This window comes from Pogoniulus pusillus, chromosome 1 (genome assembly GCF_015220805.1).
Source record: "Pogoniulus pusillus isolate bPogPus1 chromosome 1, bPogPus1.pri, whole genome shotgun sequence".
NCBI lineage: Eukaryota > Metazoa > Chordata > Aves > Piciformes > Lybiidae > Pogoniulus > Pogoniulus pusillus.
Window position 1 is genome coordinate 433385 of NC_087264.1, and position 21279 is coordinate 454663.

The window sequence follows — 21279 nt, forward strand, 5'->3', positions numbered from 1 at the left end:
ACATGAAACTGAGGCACCGAGAGTAACTCGGAAGGCAGACAAATGCACACCTATGCTTGCCTTCTCCCTCCCCTCTCAATTTCCAGCATTACAATTTCAATGCAGCAAGAAAGGGCTTTACAACAGCTGCCCTTTCTAAAAGGCAGCGATCTAAAGCACTAAGTGCACCGCACCATCTCCACTCCTTGACTTCACACAAGCACGTCTGCAACCTCGGTCTGCACAGTGATCAATCCCCCAGACCAGCTGCTTGGCTTCGTCTCTTCGTTGACCATTCTCAGTTCTCTTATTTCTGCACACCAACAGGAGGTGCACCAAGCGCACTGGGCAACATCCCTGCCAGAGCAACAAGTGGCATCAGCCCTGGCAAAGACTTACTTATCAAGGCAGCCCAGCTCACCCCTGGCCATAGTAGGGCAGGGGTAGCCCAGCTCGCTGCTGGGCTGGGGCAGGGGTAGAGGAGGTGGCTGCTGCAGCCACACTCTTTCCTGGTCAGCGGAGCTAAGAGGAAAAGCAAGGAAGACCTCCAGGAAAGGGGGGGAGGCAGCTCCCTATAATAACGCACACCCCTGAGACATCCGAGAACAGGCACCCGGGTAGCTGGGGACGAAGTGAGCTGGAACTCGGCTGCCCATGCTGCAGGCAGCAGAGAGCACAGCAGACAGGAGCAGGGCACCCTCGCAGCCCCTTTCCTCTAGCCCCCTCCGATACTCGGAGAGAGGTCGAGCCACTGAAGCTCTCCCACGGTAGGGTCCGCACCCGCTGCGCCCACCCTGTCCTGTTCCCCCGCCAGAACCCACCTGGCAAAAGCAACGTCGCTCCGCCTCGCCGTGGGCCGCCACCGGCGGCAGGAGCAGCAGCAAAGCGGCGAACCCCAGCACCCGCATGCCGCCGTCTGACGGCGCCGGCCCGGCCGCGGCCGGCTGAAGAGGCCGCTCCGCGCCGCGCACCGCCCCTGCTCGGGGGCGCGGCCGCCGCGGGCTACGCGCTGAGCCGCACGCAGCCGGGCCCGGCCGGCCCGGGGTGCCCGCCAGCGGGACTCCTGCGCCGCCGTGACTCACCGGGGCCGGGCCCGGGTGGCGCTGCCGGGACGTGAGCGGTGACTCCGGGGCCCGCGCCCGACGACCTGCCGGCCACCGCCGGTAGGAGGCGGAGGCGCCGGGAGCCGCGCCCGGTTTGGCCTCCTGTGCCGGCACAGGGGTTCCGAGAGAGAACCGTGCCCGGGCCGGGCGTCTGCTGGCAGTGTTCCCTGGCCGGCACAGAGCGGGGGGCAGCAGCCGTGCTGCCCGCAGCTGTGCCTCTCGCACAGCAAGCCCCAGTCAGCACAATCACAAGGCAGCCGGTGGCGGTGGGAGCTGCCAGGGCGTCCGGGACCGAAGGTAACGGCGCTGCAGCCAGCGGCGGCGGGATGCAGGGCCGAGCCCCTCTGAGTGGCGCTCAAAGGAAGGACGAGAGCGCAAGTCCAGCTTGCGGAGAAGAGCAGCTGCTCTGATCGGAAGGGCCAAGGGGGCTTAGGGTAGTGCTGAGAGTGTAAGAGTATTGCTGAGCATGCCTCAAGCCACTCCAGTGCAGACCTCGGGCGGCTCGTCCCGTGCGAGCGCTGTTGCCTGTTGTCAGGGTCTGCTCCCGGCGAGCTCGGTAGTGCTGGCCCCCGGCGCCGCCTGCCCTCGGTCTGTGGTAACCTTTGGCACCCAGCTTTGGAGCGAGCTGTCTCACGCAGCTGCCGCCGTGCCGAGGCAGGCGCTGGCCGTGGGTGCTGCGCGGCTCTCTCCGGTGAGCAGGAGCGCAGCAGAGCAGGGCATGTCCCCAGCCTGCTGCGTCCTACGCTGCCCCCACCGTGTCCCCGGACCCGCAGCGCTTCGGGCTGGCTCCGGGCGCAAGACGTGTCCGGAGTCTCCTGTGCCCGCAGGCCGTGGCTGCTCCTGGAGCCGTAAACTGCCACCAGTGGGTGCTGAAGAAAGAGCCTCACTAGTTCAGGTAATGGCATTAAAAATGCGGTCGTGGTTTTGTGACTTCTTTCTTGGCCTTTTCAAAGCTCCTGAGCGGCCTGAGCAGAGGAGAAGCCAGGTCTGAAGGAGCCCTGGCACAGTGGCTGAGGAGGGGAGCCGTGGGAGGCTTCTGAAGGCCTCTGTCTGGCTGTGGCTCCTGCCAGACGCTGCGGTGCGCGGGCAGGAGCCCACACACCTGCGTGAGAGGTGTGGAATCGTCTCGCTTAGAGGAGACCTTTGGTGTCGTCGAGGTCAGCTGTGAACCCAGCACTGCCCCTCAGCACCTGATCTACAGGGCTAATTCTAAAGTCATCCAGGGATAGGGTCTCCATCACTGCCTTGGTCAGCCTGCTCCAGGGCAGACTCACAGAGTGTTAGGGCTTGGAAGGGACCTCTGGAGACCATCTAGTCCAGGCCCCCTGCCTGAGCAGGTACACCTAGAGCAGGTTGCACAGGAGAGCGTGTAGAGGTTTTTAATTACTCTGGAGATGGAGATGCCACCACCCCACTGGGCAGCCTGCTCCAGTGCTCTACCACCTTCAAAGTAAAGAAGCTGCTCCTCATGGTTAGACGGAACTTAGTTCAAGTTAGGTCCTGTTACCTCTTGTCCTTTTAGCGAAGAAATTTTACCTCATATCCAATCTAAGCCTCTCCTGGGGCAAGTTTCATCTTATTGCTTGTTCCTTGGGAGAAGAAAACAACCACCACCTCACTTAAACCTGCCTGGGAGTTGTAAGACTAAGAAGGTCTCCTCAGCCTCCTTTTCTCCAGACTAAACAGCCGCAGCTCCCTCAGCAGCTCATCACAAGACTTGTGCTCTGCATCCTTCACCAGCTCCGCCACAGCAGCACGCAGGTGGCAAAGGCCCTCAGCATCACCAAGCCCAGCCTAGAGCCCTGCTCCGCAAGCTTCACCTTGCACCACCTCCCTAAGCACCACAGCCAAACCACACTTAAACACAGCCAGGCTGGGTGGCTCCAGCACCTCCCTGGGCAGCTCATTCCAGCCCCTGACCACTCTCTCCATGACAGACTCCTTCCTAATGTCCAATCTAAACCTCCCCAGCCTCAGCTTGAGGCCATTCCCCCTTGGTCTGTGTTTAGCTACCTGTGAGCAGAGCCCAGCAGCAGCCTCTCCACAGTGTCCCTTCAGGTAGCTGTAGACGGCAGTGAGGTCTGCCCTCAGCCTCCTCTTCCTTGTACTACCCATCCCCAGCTCCCTCAGTCACTCCTCTGCACTCACTCCAGCACCTCCACATCTCTCCCGTATTGCGGTGCCCAAATCGGAACACAGCACTCGAGCTGTGGCCTCGCCAGAGCCGAGTCCAAGGGGACGATCGCCTCCTTGCTCCTGCTGGGCACAGCGCTTGTAATGCAAGCCAGGATGCCTGGGCGCACCGCTGGCTCACGTTCAGCTGCCTGTCTGCCACCACCGCCAGGACCTCTCTGCCAGCACACCTGTACATAACCTATGGACAGCCGCGGGGGGTTGGACCAGCGGCGGCTCCTGCCCGGCTCAGTGCGCATGCGCGCCCCTCCTGCGCGTTCCTCCGCCCGCCGGGGGCGCTGCGGGCGCCTGCTGCCGTTCCTCCGCCCGCCGGGGGGCGCTGCGGGCGCCTGCTGCCGTTCCTCCGCCCGCCGGGGGGCGCTGCGGGCGCCTGCTGCCGTTCCTCCGCCCGCCGGGGGGCGCTGCGGGCGCCTGCTGCCGTTCCTCCGCCCGCCGGGGGGCGCTGCGGGCGCCTGCTGCCGTTCCTCCGCCCGCCGGGGGGCGCTGCGGGCGCCTGCTGCCGTTCCTCCGCCCGCCGGGGGGCGCTGCGGGCGCCTGCTGCCGTTCCTCCGCCCGCCGGGGGGCGCTGCGGGCGCCTGCTGCCGTTCCTCCGCCCGCCGGGGGGCGCTGCGGGCGCCTGCTGCCGTTCCTCCGCCCGCCGGGGGGCGCTGCGGGCGCCTGCTGCCGTTCCTCCGCCCGCCGGGGGGCGCTGCGGGCGCGGGCGGCGCGGCGGGGCGCGGGGGCGTGCGGCGCGGCCCCGCGGCCATGGCCCTTCCCGGCATTCCCTACGAGCGGCGGCTGCTGGTCATGGCGGACCCGAGAGACAAGGCGCTGCAGGACTACCGCAAGAAGCTGCTGGAGCACAAGGAGATCGACGGCCGCCTCAAAGAGTGTGAGCGCTGGCCGGGGGGCGCCGCAGCCCTCGGCATAACCGCCGCTGAGCGCCACGGGCAGCTTTTGAGGGGAACCGGCCGCCGCCGGTGTCCGCGCTTCGTCATGGGCCTGCTGGGCCCCGCGGGGCAGTGCCGCCGCTCGGCTGAGGGGAGGGCAGCCGGGCCGGAGCTGCCGGTCCTGGCTCCCCTGGCCAGCGCCTTGGCTGCTCTCCAGCGCACCCTGGAAGATCCCTGTGGGGCAGCCCGAGCCAGGGCTCCCCTTGTTTGGGGACGAGCCAGGAGAGTCAGGCCCTTGCTGCCTCCACGCTGAGCTGAGCGATTCTCTTTCCTCTCCTGGTCCCCTGTAAAGCTTTTCGGTTAGCGTTTTATTGTTGCAAACCTTCTCTCGTACATCGTTCTGGCAGTAGTGTGTCCTGCACTGCTGCTGTCAGTGCCGTGCAGAAGCACAGATAACCTTTGGATTAGAGCCTTTTGAACTCCAGATTTGTTTTTGGTGCCATCTGCAGAGTATTTATGCAAGTAAGAAACACTGCTGTGTCGAGGCTGTGCGGCCCCTGAAACGCGTGCTTGCAGGAAGGTGACTTGATGGGTGTGCAGATCCCCCACAGCCTGTCTCTGCCTGCTGGTAAAGGGCCTGATCTTGAGTTGCTCTTGGATTCAATCTTATCACAGTCCTTTGTTTCCTTTTCTAGTGAGGGAGCAGCTGAAGGAGCTCACCAAGCAGTACGAGAAGTCAGAAAATGATCTGAAGGCCTTGCAGAGTGTTGGGCAGGTATGTGAGAAAAGCAGGGTCACAGCAGCCCGTGGGGGGGGGGGGGCAGTGACCTGGCCTGGAAGCAGCATTGGAGCCCAGGGGCCTGGAAGCAGCATTGGAGCCCAGGGGCCTGGAAGCAGCATTGGGAACAGGAGCAGGCACCAAGTGTGTGGACTAAAGACGTTCTCTGCGCTGGGCCTGCTGACAGAGCTGTGTTGAATGAAAGTGCTAGCAAGCAGCATGAAGCAGGAGAAGGAATTTGACAGCTGGCAGCCCCCTTCCTTGTCCAAAGCACCCCTCACACCCTGGTTTCACTGGGAATTTGTCTGTGGGCTGATCCTGTGTTTGTGCCTTTGCAGATCGTCGGTGAGGTTCTGAAGCAGCTCACGGAAGAGAAATGTAAGTGTTGGACTGCTGCGCTCTTTGAGGCCTCCAGGGGAAGCTTCCGTGGTTAAAGTCTGGCTGAAAATTTGGGAAGTAATTAGAGTCCTGGCAGAAGAATGCATTAATCTGGGTAGTTCAGCAGAATTGAGAATGAACCAAGGACATTTTAGTGGTGTTTGTTTTTAACTCCATCTTCTCTCTGCAGTCATTGTGAAGGCTACAAATGGACCAAGATACGTGGTTGGCTGTCGCCGTCAGGTAGCTGCTCTGTGTTCATCAGAAGGGTGGTCTGGTCTCAGATGTTAGGAATGCTTTTCACAAGATAGCTCCTTAGTGGGACTAAGTATTTCTTTAAGATGTGTGAGGTTTTTATACTGCTGTTTGTTTGCCCCTCACAGCTGGTGGCAGTGTGAAGGTCACTTAGTGAAGACAGAGCAGTCCGCAGCACACCTTGCATGTGTTTTATCCTTTTCACTAAGTTCAGGCTCTCTGCTTCTGCCTGATTTTGAACTCTGGAACTGAATCAGCACTGTGACAATTAGTGAATTGCATAAGGTCTCCCATGCTGTGTTGTGAATGCAGCATGTGACCAGTTTTAGTCTTACAGAGCTGTGTATCATGGAATCACAGAATGGCTGGGTTGGAAGGGATCTTAATCTGTTTCTCTGACCCCTCTGGGAGAGATCTCCCACTAGACCAGGTTGCTGAAGGCCTCATTCAACCTGGCTTTGAACACTTCCAGGCTTGGAGCTTCACAGCTTTTCTAGGCAACCTGTTCCAGTGCCTCACCTTATGGGGAAGAGTTTCTCCCTTGTGGTTGATCTCAGTCTGGCTTCTTCCAGTGTGAAGCCATCGCCTCTGGTCCTGTCACTCGGTGCCTTTGTGCAAAATCCCTCTCCATAGACAGCTCTTTATGGATGTTTTTGTAATGCTTTTGTACTCCAATAGGTATTGTAGGCACTGCCCCTGTTTAAGGGGTCTGAGGAGTTTAAAAAGAGGGATAGCTGGGGGAGACCCACAGTTACCAATACTCTGCAGTAAGCAGGGAGGAAAACTTTGTCCATGGAGCATGTGTTTTTCAGAAAGGATGGACCTTTTCTCCTCCTTTGGAGAGAAGGGGTTTGAGAAATGTGGTAGCTTCAGTTGAGTTGCTCTGTGCAGGAGATGCACAGGCACTCGTGGCTTTCCCCAGACGTGCTGCTACAGAGTCATAGAATATGTAATCATTTTGGTTGGAGAAGTCAAACCATTACCTAACTGCTCCAAGGCTGCTGCTAAGCCATGTCCCTCAGCACCACATCTCTGCAGCTTACAGGCATCTCCAGAGGTGTGTTTTTGTTTGCATAAAACATCTGCAAGAGTTGCTGGTATTGAAACGCTCTCAAGACTTCGTTAACTCCAGCCTGGTGGAATTCTGCTCTAACAGCATCACAACTGGGAGAGTCCAGCACAGGGCCACAAAAATGATTAAGGAAGTTGAACATCTTCCTTGTGAGGAGAGCCTGAGGGAGCTGAGGCTTTTTAGCTTGGAGAGGGAGAGTCCAAGGGGTGACCTCATTCATGTTTTTAAGTATGTGAGGGGTGAGTGGCAGGAGGCTGGAGCCAGCCTCTTCTTGGTGATGCCCAGTGACAGGACAAGGGGCAGTGGGAGGAGGCTGAGCCATAGGAGGTTCCATGTGAACCTGTGGAAGAATTTTCCCCTGTGAGGGTGACAGAGCCTGGCACAGGCTGCTCAGGGGGGCTGTGGAGTCTCCCTCTCTGCAGATATTTAGGCACCATCTGGATGAGTTCCTGTGTGATCTGCTCTGGCAAGGGGGCTGCACCAGATAAGCTTTCAAGGTCTCTTCCAGCCCCTGATGTTCTGTGGTTCTATGATAAAGCTTCACCCCAAGAGGTGATGGTGCAGACTCACTGTGTTCTTTCACTAGATAGAAGAAAAAGTATTTTTTTAATGCAAGTGTGTACTTAATTCCACTTCAGGATGTGTGAGGCAGTCTTGAGGCTCTGTTGGAACAGATATATTCTGGGGAATAAGTTGTCCTTGCATGAGTGAGGCAGTGCAGTACAGGCCTCCTGTGGTAAGAACACTTTGATCTTGAAAGGGCCTTAATTTGTACCAGAAACTAAAACCAAAGCAAGCCACCACCTCTATGGTAGTTTTCAAGGTGCCAAAGTACCAAGGCAAGTGATTTCCTATGGAGTGTTTCACAGTTGAGAGGAGTCACAGACTCACAGAATGGTGTGGATTGAAAGGGACCTCTAAAGGCCACCCAGCCCAACCACCCTGCAGTGAGCAGAGACGTTCTCTGCTAGATCAGGTTGCCCAAAGTCTTGTCAAGGCCGACTTGGAATATCTCCAGGGATGGGTCATCACCTGCCTCCCTGGGCAAACCCGTCCCACCACCCTCATGGTAAAGAGCTTACTCCTAACATTCAATCTAAATCTACCCTATTTTAAACCCACTGTCCCTTGCCCTGTCACTGCAGGTCTTTGTGAACAGTCCCTCTTCATCCTTCTTGTATGCCTCTTTCAGGCACTGGAAGGCTGCTGTTAGGTCTCCTTGGAGCTTTCTGTTCTCCAGGCTGAACAAGCCCAGCTCCCACAGCCCGCCCTGCGTTCCAGCACCCTGATCATTTTTGTGGCCCTCCTGTGGACCCACTCCACCAGGTCTCTGTCCTTCCTGTGTTGAGTGTCTGGTCCAAGGCCTTGTGGCTTGGCTGCTGAGGAAGTGGAGCAAGGCTTTTTATACTGAAGCAAAATGACTTCCTTATCAAAAGTGTATTTCTGAAGACATTCAAGATCAAGGGGTTTCTCTTTGGTTTCTTTCCACTGCAGAACAGCATAAGTCTGTTGGGCAATGTTGAATCTGATACAGTTTCAACCTTTTACTGGTTGTCCCAAGTAACAAATGATAAGGTGAGAGGAAATGGCCTCGAGCTGCACTGGGCAGTATTCAAGGTGGAGACAAGGAACAGTTTCTTCCTTGAAAGGGATGTCAAGCCCTGGAAGAGGCTGCCCAGGGAAATTGTAGAGTCCTCATCTCTGAAAGGATTTAGAAGACATGTAAATGTGATGCTGAAGGGCATGGTTTAGTGGTGACCTGGCAGTCACCAGGGTTTGAGTTGTTCTCAGTGACCTTAAAGGTATTTTCCCACCCAAACAATTCTATGATTCTAACAGTTCATTGGTCTAGGCCAGCTCCTGGATCAGACAATCATAGAACTGAGCTGCTTGGAGGAAAACTTTGAATTATCCGAGTCCAACCTTCAGTGTCAGACTGCCATGCACATGCAGCCCAGACAGCATCGCTGTGCTGCAGCCAGAGCAGTGTGGGCAGCAGGGCGAGGGAGGGGATTCTGCCCCTTGGCTCTGCTCTCCTCACACCCCACCTGCAGTCCTGGGGACAGTTCTGGAGCCCCCAGCACAAGCAAGACATGGAAGTGTTGGAGGCAGTCCAGAGGAGGCCACCAAGATGCTGGGAGGGCTGCAGCAGCTCTGCTGTGAGCACAGGCTGAGAGAGTTGGGGCTGTGCAGCCTGCAGAAGAGAAGGCTTCCAGGAGACCTTGGAGTGGCCTTCTAGGATCTGAAGGGGACTACAGGAGGACTGGAGAAGGGACTATTGACAAGGTCTTGTAAGGGGTAATGTGTTTAAACTTGAGGAGGGGACACTGACAGTGAATGTTAGGAAGAAGTTGTTTGCAGTGAGGGTGGTGAGAGACTGGCACAGGTTGCCCAGGGAGGTTGTGGCTGCTCCCTCCTTGGAGGTGTTCAAGGCCAGGCTGGATGAGGCCTTGAGCGACCTGTTCAAGTGGGAGGTGTCCCTGCCTATGGCAGAGGGCTGGAACTGGATGAGCTTTGAGTTCCCAGCCTAAACCATTCTGTGTTTCTACCATGGCCATTAAACCTTGATTAAAATGGTTCTTGAACATCTCCAGGGGTGGTGACTTGCTTCTAAAGGTCATGTTCCCATAAAACAGTGGGACAGCTTGTTCCCATTTTAAACATGCCCCAGAGTGGTGGTAATGAGGCCACAGTGTTGACCTGTACCTTGGTAGCCTTCTCTTATTTGTGATGGAGCTACAGAAAACACTTCTGCTAGAGGCAGATGTTGGAAGTTCTAATCAAAATGCCTTCTTTGTGTCTAGCTTGACAAAAGTAAGCTGAAGCCAGGGACAAGAGTTGCTCTGGATATGACCACTCTGACTATCATGAGGTAGGTTTCTGCCCCACCACTGCTCTTCTACTCATAATTTAAAATGGGAAAAGAGTGAACTGAGTAGGTTACAGAAGAGGTTGGAATGATCAGCAGTCACAGAATGTATCAGGATGGAAGGAACCCTCAAAGGTCATGTTGTCCAGCCCTCCCGTGGTGAGCAGGAACATCTCCAACTCAGTCGGGCAGCTCAGGACTTCCATCAGGTTTGGCTTTGAATGTCTTCAGGGATGGGGCCTGAACAAATAGCATGATTTCTGCCAGGAAGTGCTTGAGTAAGGATGCAAGACTTAAGTGTCCAAGATACATAGTTCTAAATTTCAGAGCTGTTTTTAAGCATTAGGAAGAAATCATTGTCCTACTTGCCACAATATGTGTGGGAATAACTTATGAATGTCTCAGCACAGTGACAGATGTCTGCTCTTAACTCTTCTTTCCAGGTATTTGCCAAGGGAAGTGGATCCATTGGTTTATAACATGTCTCATGAAGATCCAGGGGATGTTTCCTATTCCGAGATTGGAGGCTTGTCAGAGCAAATCCGAGAGCTGCGAGAGGTATCCAGTGTCCAGGCTGCCCTCTGGCGTGCTGCGAGGCCTGTTTGTCAGTGCCAAAGTGGGGCTGCTTGCAGCTTGGTCGTTCCCTGTGTGGCAAGCAGCAGTGTGACTGAGCCAGCTATGACAGGTCGTTTGTGTGCTGCACACACACCGTGCAGGAGCAAAAAGCAGTTGTTCTGAGCGCCAGCACCCCAGTTCTCAAACTGGTTATGTCTCCTCTCTGCTTTTACAGCTCAGGTTAAAATGAAGAAAGGAGGAGGATTTAAATGATCCTTTAGGCCAAGGGAGTGCCATAAAGGCAGGTGGGAGGCCAGAGCATGGAGAACCAGCAAAGCAAATTGAATCCTGTGCAAACACTGCTAGAACTGCTCTGAGTGGTAGCATTACTGGACGTTAGAAAGGGATTCTCTACAGTGAGACACTGGCACAGGTCGCCCAAGAAGGTCATGGATGCTGCCTCCCTGGAGGTGTCGAAGGCCAGGCTGGATGAGGCCTCGAGCAACCTGGTCTAGTGGGAGATGTCCCTGGTCAGTGCAGGGGTTGGAGCTAAATGGTCTTTGAGGTCTCTTTCACCCCAAACCGGTCTGTGATTCTGTGCATTGTGACAGTAGCGCAATGCAGTCTGAGCAGAGGCCATCAAGAGAAAACAGCTGGTGCAGAGCTGAGGTCTGCCCAACAAAGGCAGGGCTGTGGATTGAGCTGTTGAATCAGTCTGACCTTTTCCATTCTCACTGAGAATATGCTGCAGAGAGGAATAAGAACACAGGTATCCAGCAAGCAGCTGTCAAGTGCCATCAGCTTCCCAGGATTACTGATCTGCTTTCAAACTGTCTGAGTTTGTTTATCTGACTTTTCCCAGGTAATAGAACTGCCACTTACAAACCCAGAGTTATTCCAGCGTGTGGGAATTATACCTCCCAAAGGCTGCTTGCTCTACGGCCCCCCCGGTGAGTCTCTGGAAGGAGTCAGGAGTGCTGAGTTGTCACACCTAGGCTGTGGCAGTAGCTTTGTTTTGTTGCCTTTTTTTTTCCCCGTGTTGCTCTTTTTAAACCCCAGAGTGCAGCATTGTTAAACAGCTTCAATCTCTCCTCTGCCCAGGTACAGGGAAAACACTTCTGGCCAGAGCTGTTGCTAGCCAGCTTGACTGCAACTTCCTAAAGGTAGGGTGATTGTACTTCTGACCTCACACACATCCTCAGCCTATCTGCACTCCAGTCTCTCCACTCGTGCCCTTTGTTCCCCTAAAGGTGGTGTCAAGCTCCATAGTGGACAAGTACATCGGTGAAAGTGCTCGGCTGATCAGAGAGATGTTCAATTATGCCCGGGATCATCAGCCCTGTATCATTTTCATGGATGAGATAGATGCTATTGGTAAGGCTGGTGGCCTGAGGGGCAGCCCACGCCTCCTTCAAGTGCTGGAATTAGCTATAAAGCCGTGGTATGTCCTCTCAAAAGAGTGCAGGTTTGGTGGTTCCAGAGAAGGGACACTGAGATGCTGGAGCATGTCCAGAGGAGGGCAACAAAGCTGTTGAGGGATCTGGAGAACAAATCTTGTGAGGAACTGCTGAGAGAACTGTGGTTGCTCAGCCTGGAGAAAAGGAGACTGAAGGGAGACCTTGCTCTCTACAACTACCTGAAAGGATATTTGAGCCAGGTGGATGTCAGTCTTTTCTCCCAAGTAGCAAGTGATAGGACAAGAGGAAATGGCCTCAAATTGTGCCAGGGTTGGTTTAGGTTGGACATTAGCAAAAGGCAAGGCCTGGAACATGCTACCCAGGGAAGTGGTGAAATCCTCATCCCTGGAAGTATTAAAAATATGTGTCAGTGTGGCACTTGAGGACACTGTGGTGGTGCACTTGGCAGTGCTGATGTAATGGTTGGACTAGCTGATCTTGGAGGTCTTTTCCAATCTTAGCAGTTCTGTGACCCTGAGTCAAATGCCTCAGCTTCCTCCTGGAGCTGTTCAGCCAGCTGAGAGCCGTAGCTCTGCCTTGGCTCTGTTTTTCTCTCTCAGAAAGCATGTTTGACAGGCATGTGTTTAACCTGTGACATGCCACCCTGCTTCTCCCCCACTTGAAAAAGGAAACCTGATGGTCTGCAGAGGTAGCACTCTGTGGAAGCAAGCATCAGGTGCTGTCCCTGATGGGTTTGGTGTGCTGCAGGTGGTCGCCGTTTCTCCGAGGGCACGTCAGCCGACAGAGAGATTCAGAGGACTCTGATGGAGGTGAGTGTCTCCTCCCTGCCTCCACACCCTCCCGCTCCGCTGGGATCTTGCTGGCTGGGAATAAGCTAAAAGTAAAGTAGGTGCTGCTTTCACCAGGGGTAGCTGCACGTCCTGGTAAGTCAGCCATGGGTTCAGTTTGGAGAGCAGGGAAGAGGAGCTTCAGGGCTGTTAAAAAGGTCAGAGAGGTTTCCTTTTCTGGCTGTGACTTGGCTGCTGCTTACCACATCTTCAGAGTTTGGTGGGCCTCTTTCTTACAGAGTGTCTCTCTAGTCCTAAGTGTGCAGAGTGCTAGAACTGTTTGGGTTTTGTTCTGAGCTAGAGGAGAAGCAGTCACTGCTTTTCCTGTGCTAATTACTCTGGTGAGCTGGGTGCTGTGAAGAGAATGTTAAAGCCATTGCTGGCCTGTGTTTGCAAACAGTTTGCCTGTTTCAAAAGAATGCCTCTGCCTTACAGAGAGAAATGTCTGTGATCAAAGAGCAAGTGCTTTGAATCTTCACAATGAAATGTTGCCCTGTGTGTGGATTAGTATTCAAGGGGCTGCTCTCCAAGTCTGATTTGAATGTCCTGGGCTTGCTGCAATACACTCGGGCTGTGTCAGCCAACCACTGGCTCCTTGTTCTGTTTTCATTGCCTTATTGTTTTAGCCAAGCCTTTCACGTTTCAGCTCTGCTTTGCTCAAGATCTTTTTCTCTGGGCAGAGCATTTTCAGTGTCTCTCTCTTAAGCTCTTAATTATTTCTTAGAGTGTGCAGGGAGATGGTAACATCTCATTAGCTGGTAGCATTTTTTGGTGATGAATTGTTTAGTATAAGCATGTGGAAGATGAGCACAGTAGATCACATTAAGAAAGACTTAGTGTGATGGTTTGGGGGTTACCCCGCCCCTCCCACACTTTGTATTTGCCCCAGCTAACTCAGACGGACCCTGGGAATATAGATGAAGCAATTTATTTACAGCTAGCAGAATTTACAAGCAGCTATTTACAATATATACAGTTATATACAATTATATACAGAAATATACAAAGGATAAACAATACAAAAGCACAACTCCCCTCCCAGAAACCTGAGTCCCCGGGAGGGGCTCTCAAACCACCCCAACACCTCCCCCCGGCCCTCTCAACCTTACCCCAGTTCTCAGGAAGAAGAGAGGTGCAGCCAAGAGGTTAGGGAGCAAGGTTAGTAGGAGCAGGGTTAATGAGATGTGACCAGGTCTAAGGCAAAAGCAAGAGAGTGAAGGACAAAATGGAGAAAGTTTACTTCTTCTTCCCAGAGTTCTCAGCGAGACTGTGAGAGAAGTTGACATCAATTGTTTTCATTTCACTGCCCGTTATCTAGTTCTGTTACCAAAACATTCCAGCTTGCTTCAAACTAGCACACTTAGCTTGTTTAAAACCAAACTTCTGTTTGCTGTTAGCTGTTGAATCAGATGGATGGATTTGATACTCTGCACAGAGTTAAAATGATCATGGCTACTAACAGACCAGACACTCTGGACCCTGCGCTCCTGCGGCCTGGAAGACTGGACAGGAAGATCCGTGAGTTACTGCTTGGGTGTGGCTGGGAGGAGGAGGTTTGCCATACCAGCTGTGGGCTTCTGTTCCTATTAAAGCTGTGATTCTTTCTAGATATTGATCTGCCAAACGAGCAGGCCAGATTAGACATTCTGAAGATTCATGCAGGTCCTATCACAAAGCATGGGGAGATAGGTAAGTTGGAGGTTACCTTGCTACTCCTCCTTTTTGTGACAAGGAATCTGCTCTTCTACACTGGCCACACAACTTCTCCTCTCAGAATTCTAAATTCTAATGCATGCTGACTGTTGCTGAGTCCTCCTTTGCAGCCCTCAGCGTGGTTGTAAACTGGAGGATGTGTGTGGCTTTCATGAGGTAGTTCCCCGCTTTGGAAGGAGTGCTCAGTGCAGGTGAAGGCAGCACTTCCATATTCATGTTTTCCCTCACAAAGAAGGAAGGAAGATGTCTCTGCAGAAACCTGAAAGCAATCTTTAAAGGTCATAGGGAAATTTAGTTGGAGTTTGGCAGTGATGTGATGAAAGTCTTGTCTGAAACAAAGCTTGTGTTTGAGTAGTGGTGTAGATCTCCAGAGCATAAAGACCAGGATCTATCAGACAGACCAAGGAAGGTTTGTTTCCTGACTGTTACTTTAAGCTGGCCAGAGTCTTACTTTCACAGAGACACCTCAGACCTTTCCCGTGTAAAACCTGTAATTGTGATTTGACTTTGAAACTGCTGCCTTTTATTCCAGTAAGCCCCCCCAGCCCCATCTCTGCTGACAAGAGCAATTCACACAGCCAGGCAGCAGGGGCTGGGCAGTGCAGCTAATCTGCTTCACGGCCTGGCCGCACAAACAGCTGCAGCGCAGCAGAGGAGGCTGGGGGAGGGTGAGAGGGGTGAGGGGCGACCTCTCTGAGCAGCAGTGTGGACTTAAGTGTGCACGTCTGAGGCTTTAGTCCACGAGAGGAAGCTCCAAAGCAAACGAACCCGAGGGGAAGTAGTTCATCCTTTCCGTCCTATCCACAAGCAGCTGTGAAGATGCTGAGGGGCCTGGAGCATCTCTGTGAGGAGCAAAGGCTGACTGACCTGGGGCTGCTCAGCCTGGAGAAGAGCAGCCAGAGAGTGGATCTTCTTAGTGCTAAGCAACTGCTAAAGGGACGAGAGGACAGGTCCAGATTCGTTCCAGTGGTGCCCAGTGACAGGACAAGGGGCAGTGAGTGCAAACTGGAACCAAGGAGGTTCCATCTGCCCAAGAGGAGAAACTTGCTGTGAGAGTTCTAGAGCCCTGGAACAGGCTGCCCAGAGAAGTTATGGGATCTCCTCTGAAGAGATTCCAATCTCACCTGGACATTGTGATCCTAGGCAAGCTGCTCTGGGTTGCCCTGCCTTAGCAGGGGGTTGGGCTCCTGTAAATGCACCCCAGGAGACCAGTGGCCTTCTTGTCCACGAGGGCACATTACTGGCTTATGATGGGCTTCTTGTCTACCGGCACTCCGAGGTCCTTCCCTGCAGAGCTTCTCGCCAGCAGAGCGACCCTCACCTGTACTGGTGCAGGGGGCTGTTCTTCCCCAGGTGTAGGATTCTGCACTTGCCCTTGTTGATCTTCTCACTTCTGCTCTCAGTCCTGCCCATTTCTGACTGAAGGGCAGCACACATCAAGACCTTAAATGCCTTCAGTAGATGCAGGTGCTTTAAGCAGAAGGGGACTGAGTTCCCATCACTGGGAGGTTCATTTTCTGCTTTTATATCATTTAAATGATGAGAACGTTGTCTTGATGTTGCTTTTCTCCCATTTCATGGTGATGCTTGTAACCACAAGTGAGTCACTTTGGGATTTAGTGATAAAATTGGAGCTGTTGGCTGCAGTACATTTCAGCTTTAATGAAAAGGGTGGTAGAGCTGACGACTTCAGTTAATTTTATGTAGTGGGCAGCCATCTCTTTGCACTGACATCAAAGCCAAGTGATTCTTTGTTAGCTGGGCATGTATCTTGTTGGCAGCCCTATCAGAAAGTGTTACTTTTCTTCCTAATTAGCATTTGTGTTTCATTAATAGATTATGAAGCAATTGTGAAGCTTTCAGATGGCTTTAATGGAGCAGACTTGAGGAACGTCTGCACCGAAGCAGGTATTTCCTTAACTTACTTTTGATGGGCTAAGTCTTTCTTAATGCTAGAAGGGCTCAATATTTTCTCTGCTGAATGGTACTTTCTCTAACTGCCTGTTGGCTGGCTGGGTGGTGTGATATACAATCATTAAGGTTGGAAAATGCCTTCCAGGATGGAGTCCAACTGTTAACCTAGCACTGCCAAGTCACCCCTCAACCGTGTCACTCAGTGCCACATCTACACAGCTTTTAAATCTCATCGGGGATGGAGACTCCACCTCTGCCCTGGGCAGCCTGTTCCGGTGCTTGACAATCACAGGATGTTAGGTGTTGGAAGGGACCTGTGGAGATCACCTAGCTCAAATCCCTGTGCCATAGCAGGTTCGCCTACAGCAGGTTCCCCTCGTTGCCAGCGTCGTTTTTTCTCCTCTATGGAGAATCCAAGTTTCTTTGTACCTGGGTTACTGGAGAGTTAATACTGTCATGCTTTTTCCACCAGGTAAGCTCACTTTGTGCTTAGGGTTTGCCTCTGTGGGGAGGCTGAGTTACACAGTAAATACAACCTGTAGTTCAAAATGAGTTAAAATTGATCACCTAGTCATAAAGGTGACTTTGTTGAAGTTCACTCCTCTTCCTATCACCCAAGACCTGTAACTTGGTTCTGTTTCCACCTCAATTCCAGTGAATCTCTCTGTGAATTAGATTGGATATTAGGAAGTTTTTTTTTCCTGCAGGAGTGGTCAGGCACTGGAACAGGCTGCCCAGGGAGGTGGTGGAGTCACCACCTATGGAGGTGTTCAAGAAACTTTAGAATCATAGAATCAGTCAGGGTTGGAAGGGACCACAAGGATCATCTAGTTCCACCCTCCTGCCATGGGCAGGGACATCCTACCCTAGATCAAGCTGGCCAGAGCCCCATCCAGCCTGGTGTGTGGACATGGCACTTTGGGACACAGTTTAATGGCCACAGTGGTGTTAGGTTAATGGTTGGACTTGATGGTCGTAGAGGTCTTTTCCAACCAAACCAATGCTGTGCTGTGGAATTGCTCCTCGCAGGGATGTTTGCTATCCGTGCTGATCACGACTTCGTGGTTCAGGAGGACTTCATGAAAGCTGTTAGAAAAGTGGCTGATTCCAAGAAGCTGGAGTCCAAGCTGGACTACAAACCTGTTTAACTGTCACGTGTGATTGGCTGCACGCATCTCACTGGGTTCATGTGTACACGGAGGAGTAACCTCCCTCTTGGTCATTGTGGGGTGTTTGTGTAACATGTAGCTAGGAATTTGGCTACAAGTTGGCTACAGAAATGTTTTCTCTACTGTTCTGAAATGCAACATTCATTACAGCCCAGGGTAAGTAAAAAACCTTCTTAGCAATTATGGTCTGGATTTATAAAGCTGCCTAGATGGGTTGGCAGTGAGAAAGTAATTTAATTTCTTTTTATATATCAGTAAAATGACTTTCCCCAAACAGTTTATGAATAAAACTTGTTTAAATCTGCTTATGCTTGTGCACCTTCCCTGCGACCTGAGGGGTGCCTTTGGTTTGAAGGGCATCTTTTCTCTGACTTGGGGATGGTTGCATTGGAGTCCCATGCCTTGCATAGCCTGGAGCAAACCTTGCTCAGCCAGGGGAGGGCAAAGGGTAGTCACTCCTTCACTGCTGAGGTCTAGGAAGAGGATTTAGCTGAGCTGGCATTTAATTATTGCAAGTAAGTGAGGTTTGAAATGTTTGCTGTCACAGAATGGTTTGGGGGAGAAGGGACCTTTAAAGGTCATCCAGTCCAACCCCCTGCAGTCAGTAGGGATGTCTGTAACTAGAGTAGGTGGCTCAGAGCCCCATGAAACCTGACCTGGAATGGTTCCAGGCATAGGGAGTCTACCACCTCTCTGGGCAACCTGGGCCAGGGTTTCACCACTCTTGGCATCAAAAATGTCTAGAGCACAGTTCTTGTGAGGAACAGCTGAAGAAACTGAGGTTCTTAAGTCTTGAGATGAAGTGGAAAGACCTCTTTGCTCTCTGTGACTCCCTGAAGGGAGGCTGGAGCCAGGTGGGAGCTGGTCTCTTCTCCCAGGGAACAAGTGACACGGCAGGAGGAAACATGCTCAAGTTGTGCCAGGGGAGGTTTAGGGTGGGTATTAGAAGAAGCTTTGCTGAAAGGGTTGTCAAGCCCTGGAACAAGTTGGCCAGGGATGTAGTGGAGGAACCATCCCTGGACATGTTTGAAAGATGCATAGGTAGGACATGGTTTAGCATTAGGTAATGCTGATGTTAGAAGTCCTTTCAAACCAGAACAGCTCTGTGATTGGCACCTGTGCTGCCTTAGACATGCAGAGTGGTGTGTCCGATACTTGCAGATCGATACTCTGTGCCTCAGGAGGCTGGAATTTGGCAGTGTGTGGCTTGCCTTCGTGCCCCCTGGGACCTGACTGCTGCAGCAGTTGGAGTAAACAAATCAAAATGTAGAAGCCAAGGTGTTGGTGCTCCTAAGGGCATCTGTCACTACACTTTTACTCCAAACAGTTTCAGCCCATGAGGTGTGTGCATGGATGGACTGAACCGCTGTGCAGCTTACCTAAATGTTGGGCTGGCACAGAACTCTACAGACTCTACTTCTGGCTGCTCCTTATTATGCTAATTGGATTAGTCCAGGCATGTTCAGCCAACGGACAAGTACATTAGATTAACTCTAGATTTGCCAGGAAACAAATCCCTTAACAGCATCCCCCTGGCAGCTTTGACAGCCATTTGAGATCTTTCCCCATCACTCTGAGATGAAACAGGTGGCACAAGATGTAGCTGAACAGGGCAGGCAACAAGAGTCACATCTCTGTGGGTAAGGGTTGCTGGCTTGTGTGCTCGTTAGCATGAAAATTTCCCCTTGTCATTGTGGCAGGAGTGTGAAAATGCAAATCTCAGGTTCAGTTGACTGTGATACTCATCTCGGGTTCAGTTGGCTCTGACACCCATTTGAGTGCAGCTCATACATGTCTTGAGTGCTCCAGACAAGTGTGCTCGGAACAAGGGAATTCAATCGAAGCGCATTTCTGAGCACTGTGATGATGCAAGCAGTAAGCTGTAAGCAAGGCACTACCCTGGAGGAGGATAAAAGATGGCAAACTATTTGTTCCCCAAAGCCCTGGCAGTAGTTATAGCTCAGTCTTGAAGTTCAAACTGTAAGCTAAGGCTACCAACACTCATCCCTCTTCCATACACCAGCTGGAGGTGGGAGCTGAAGTTTCACTGTTTCTTTCCCTTTGCCATTTCAGTTTTCATCTCTCCCTAAAAGAGAACTGCAGTGCTGAAGGAATGGTCACAAAAAGGGGATCGTTGGAAGTTTCTCACAGGTGAAATAAGCAGTTGAGCAAAACGTTAAGTAGTTTGGGATGACTTAGAATCCTAGAATGGTTTGGGTTGCAAGGGAACTTAAGGATCATCTGATTCTAACCCCCTTACTATGGGCAGACACCTTCCACTAGACCAGGTTGCACAAATTCCATCCCATTTGGTCCTGAACATCTTCAGGGATGGAGCATCCATGTATCCTCTGGGCAACCTGCTTCACCACCCTCACAGGTAAGGATTTCTTCCTCCTACCTAATCTAAATCTCCCATTTCAGTTTAAGTCTGTTATCCCTTGCCATCATTACACTCATTACACAGTGTGTCTTGTCCTCTGGGATTCTTTACTGAAAAGCCACAGCAGGTCTGCTTGGAGTTTTCTCCAGCCTGTCTTCACCTCATTGTCTTGGCCTCCTTTGGTCCTTGCCTCTGCTGTGCTGAGGGCTCCAGAGCTGGCTCCAGCACTGCAGGTGGGTGTCTCTTCAACAGCTGCCCACACTGCTGAAGATTCAGTCCAGAGTGTGACTTTCTGGACTGCAAGCACACAGTACTTTTTCATCCATCAACACACTCCCCAGCTCTCCTTGGCTGCTCTCAATCCCTTCATCCCCCAGCCCACACTTGCGTTTAGCATTGCATCAACCCAGCTGCAGGACCCTGCACTTGGCCTTGTTGAACTTCAAGAGGTTTGCCTCCACCTATGTCTGAAGCCTGTCCAGGTCCCTCTGGATGGTGTCCCTTTCATCCAGTGTTTTCTGCAGCACTCAGCTCGGTGTTAGCGGTGAATTTGCTGAGGCTGCCTCCATCCCAGTGTCCATGTCACCAACAAAGGTGCTAAATACAGGTCCTGGTGCTGACCCTTGAGGAACACGAGCTGTTGCTGGCCTCCACTTGGACATTGAGCTCTTAACAAGTCTGAGCATGACCATCCTGCCCCTTCCTTCCCCACCAAGTGCTCCATCCGTCATATCCATGTCTCCAGTGTAGGGACAAGGATGTCAAGGATATCACAGAATTGTCAGGGTTGGAAGGGACACCTCAAGGATCATCTCGTTCCAACCTCCTTGCCGTGGGCAGGGACACCACCTACTAGCTCAGGTTGCCTAGAGCCACATCCAGCCTGGCCTTAAAAACAGTCAGGGACGGGTCTCCCACCACCTCTCTTGGTAACCTGAAGATCTTCCTAATGTCTAATCTAAATATACCTTCCTCTGGCTTTATCCCAGCACCCTAAAAAGTCCCTCTCCAGCTTTCTTGCAGACTCTATGTTGGTATTGGAAGAGCCTTCTCTTCTCCATACGGAACAACCCCACCTCGCTCAGCCCGTCCTTGGAGGAGAGGTGGTCCAGCCCTCTGATCCTCCTCATGGCCTATGCACTGAGCCTAATTCATGTCCAAGACAGAGTACAAACTTTCTCTGGTGAGAAATGGGTGTTAAAGGGCAGTGCTAAACACTGTGTGGCATGTGCTATACATCACATTGAAATACCGTGGCTGTTCCCTTCATGGTATCTCAAAGCCCAGGGGAGCAGAGAACCTCAAACGGCTGCTGCACTAGCACAGGTGTCAGAGGTGGCCTCCCATGCACCAAGAGGAGCTGCTTGAAGATGCCCCCAGTGGCATCAGCTAACCCTTGAGGCAGACAGCCCCTTTTTGAGGGCAGCTACATCGCCCAAATGGAAGCAGTTTAACAACGATGAGCCAGCAGTGTGCTCGGATAGCCGAGAAGGCCAAGAGCATCCTGGCCTGGATCAGCAGTGGTGTGGCCATGAGGAGTAGGGAAGTGGCTGTGCCCCTGCACCCAGAACGTGTGAAGCTGCACCTTGGATACTCACTATAAGGACAATGAGGTGCTGGAGCATATCCAAAGAGGACAACAAAGCTGGTGAAGAGTCTAGAGAACAAGTCCAGCAAGGGGCAGCTGAGGGAACGTGGGGTTGTCTGTCTGGAGAACTGGGGACTGTGGGGAGACCTTCTTGCTCTCTACAACTCTGAGAGAAGGTTGGAGCCCGGTGAGGGGACAGTGTCTTTTGCCGAGGCA

The 21279-nt window shown here is 52.6% G+C and overlaps 2 protein-coding genes across 5 annotated transcripts in view; one reads left to right on the forward strand and one right to left on the reverse strand.

The window, feature by feature from the left end:
* Window positions 1-939, reverse strand: part of ERO1A (endoplasmic reticulum oxidoreductase 1 alpha) — a 36820-nt gene extending 35881 nt beyond the window's left edge. For all 4 annotated transcript variants that reach the window (XM_064143013.1, XM_064142935.1, XM_064142897.1 and 1 more), the window contains exon 1: window positions 801-939. In XM_064143013.1, the coding sequence (XP_063999083.1) occupies window positions 801-887 (87 nt within the window). In that variant the 5' untranslated portion in view covers window positions 888-939. The remainder of the gene's footprint in view (window positions 1-800) is intronic.
* A 3087-nt stretch (window positions 940-4026) lies between these two features.
* On the forward strand, window positions 4027-17396 carry PSMC6 (proteasome 26S subunit, ATPase 6). Its single transcript, XM_064144591.1, has 14 exons — window positions 4027-4146; window positions 4840-4919; window positions 5261-5300; window positions 5491-5543; window positions 9432-9499; window positions 9940-10054; window positions 10914-11001; window positions 11153-11214; window positions 11302-11425; window positions 12217-12278; window positions 13694-13814; window positions 13905-13985; window positions 15846-15917; window positions 16953-17396. The coding sequence occupies exons 1-14, from the start codon at window positions 4062-4064 to the stop codon at window positions 17069-17071; spliced, it is 1170 nt and encodes a 389-aa protein (XP_064000661.1). The 5' UTR covers window positions 4027-4061; the 3' UTR covers window positions 17072-17396.
* The last annotated feature ends 3883 nt before the right edge of the window (window positions 17397-21279 follow it).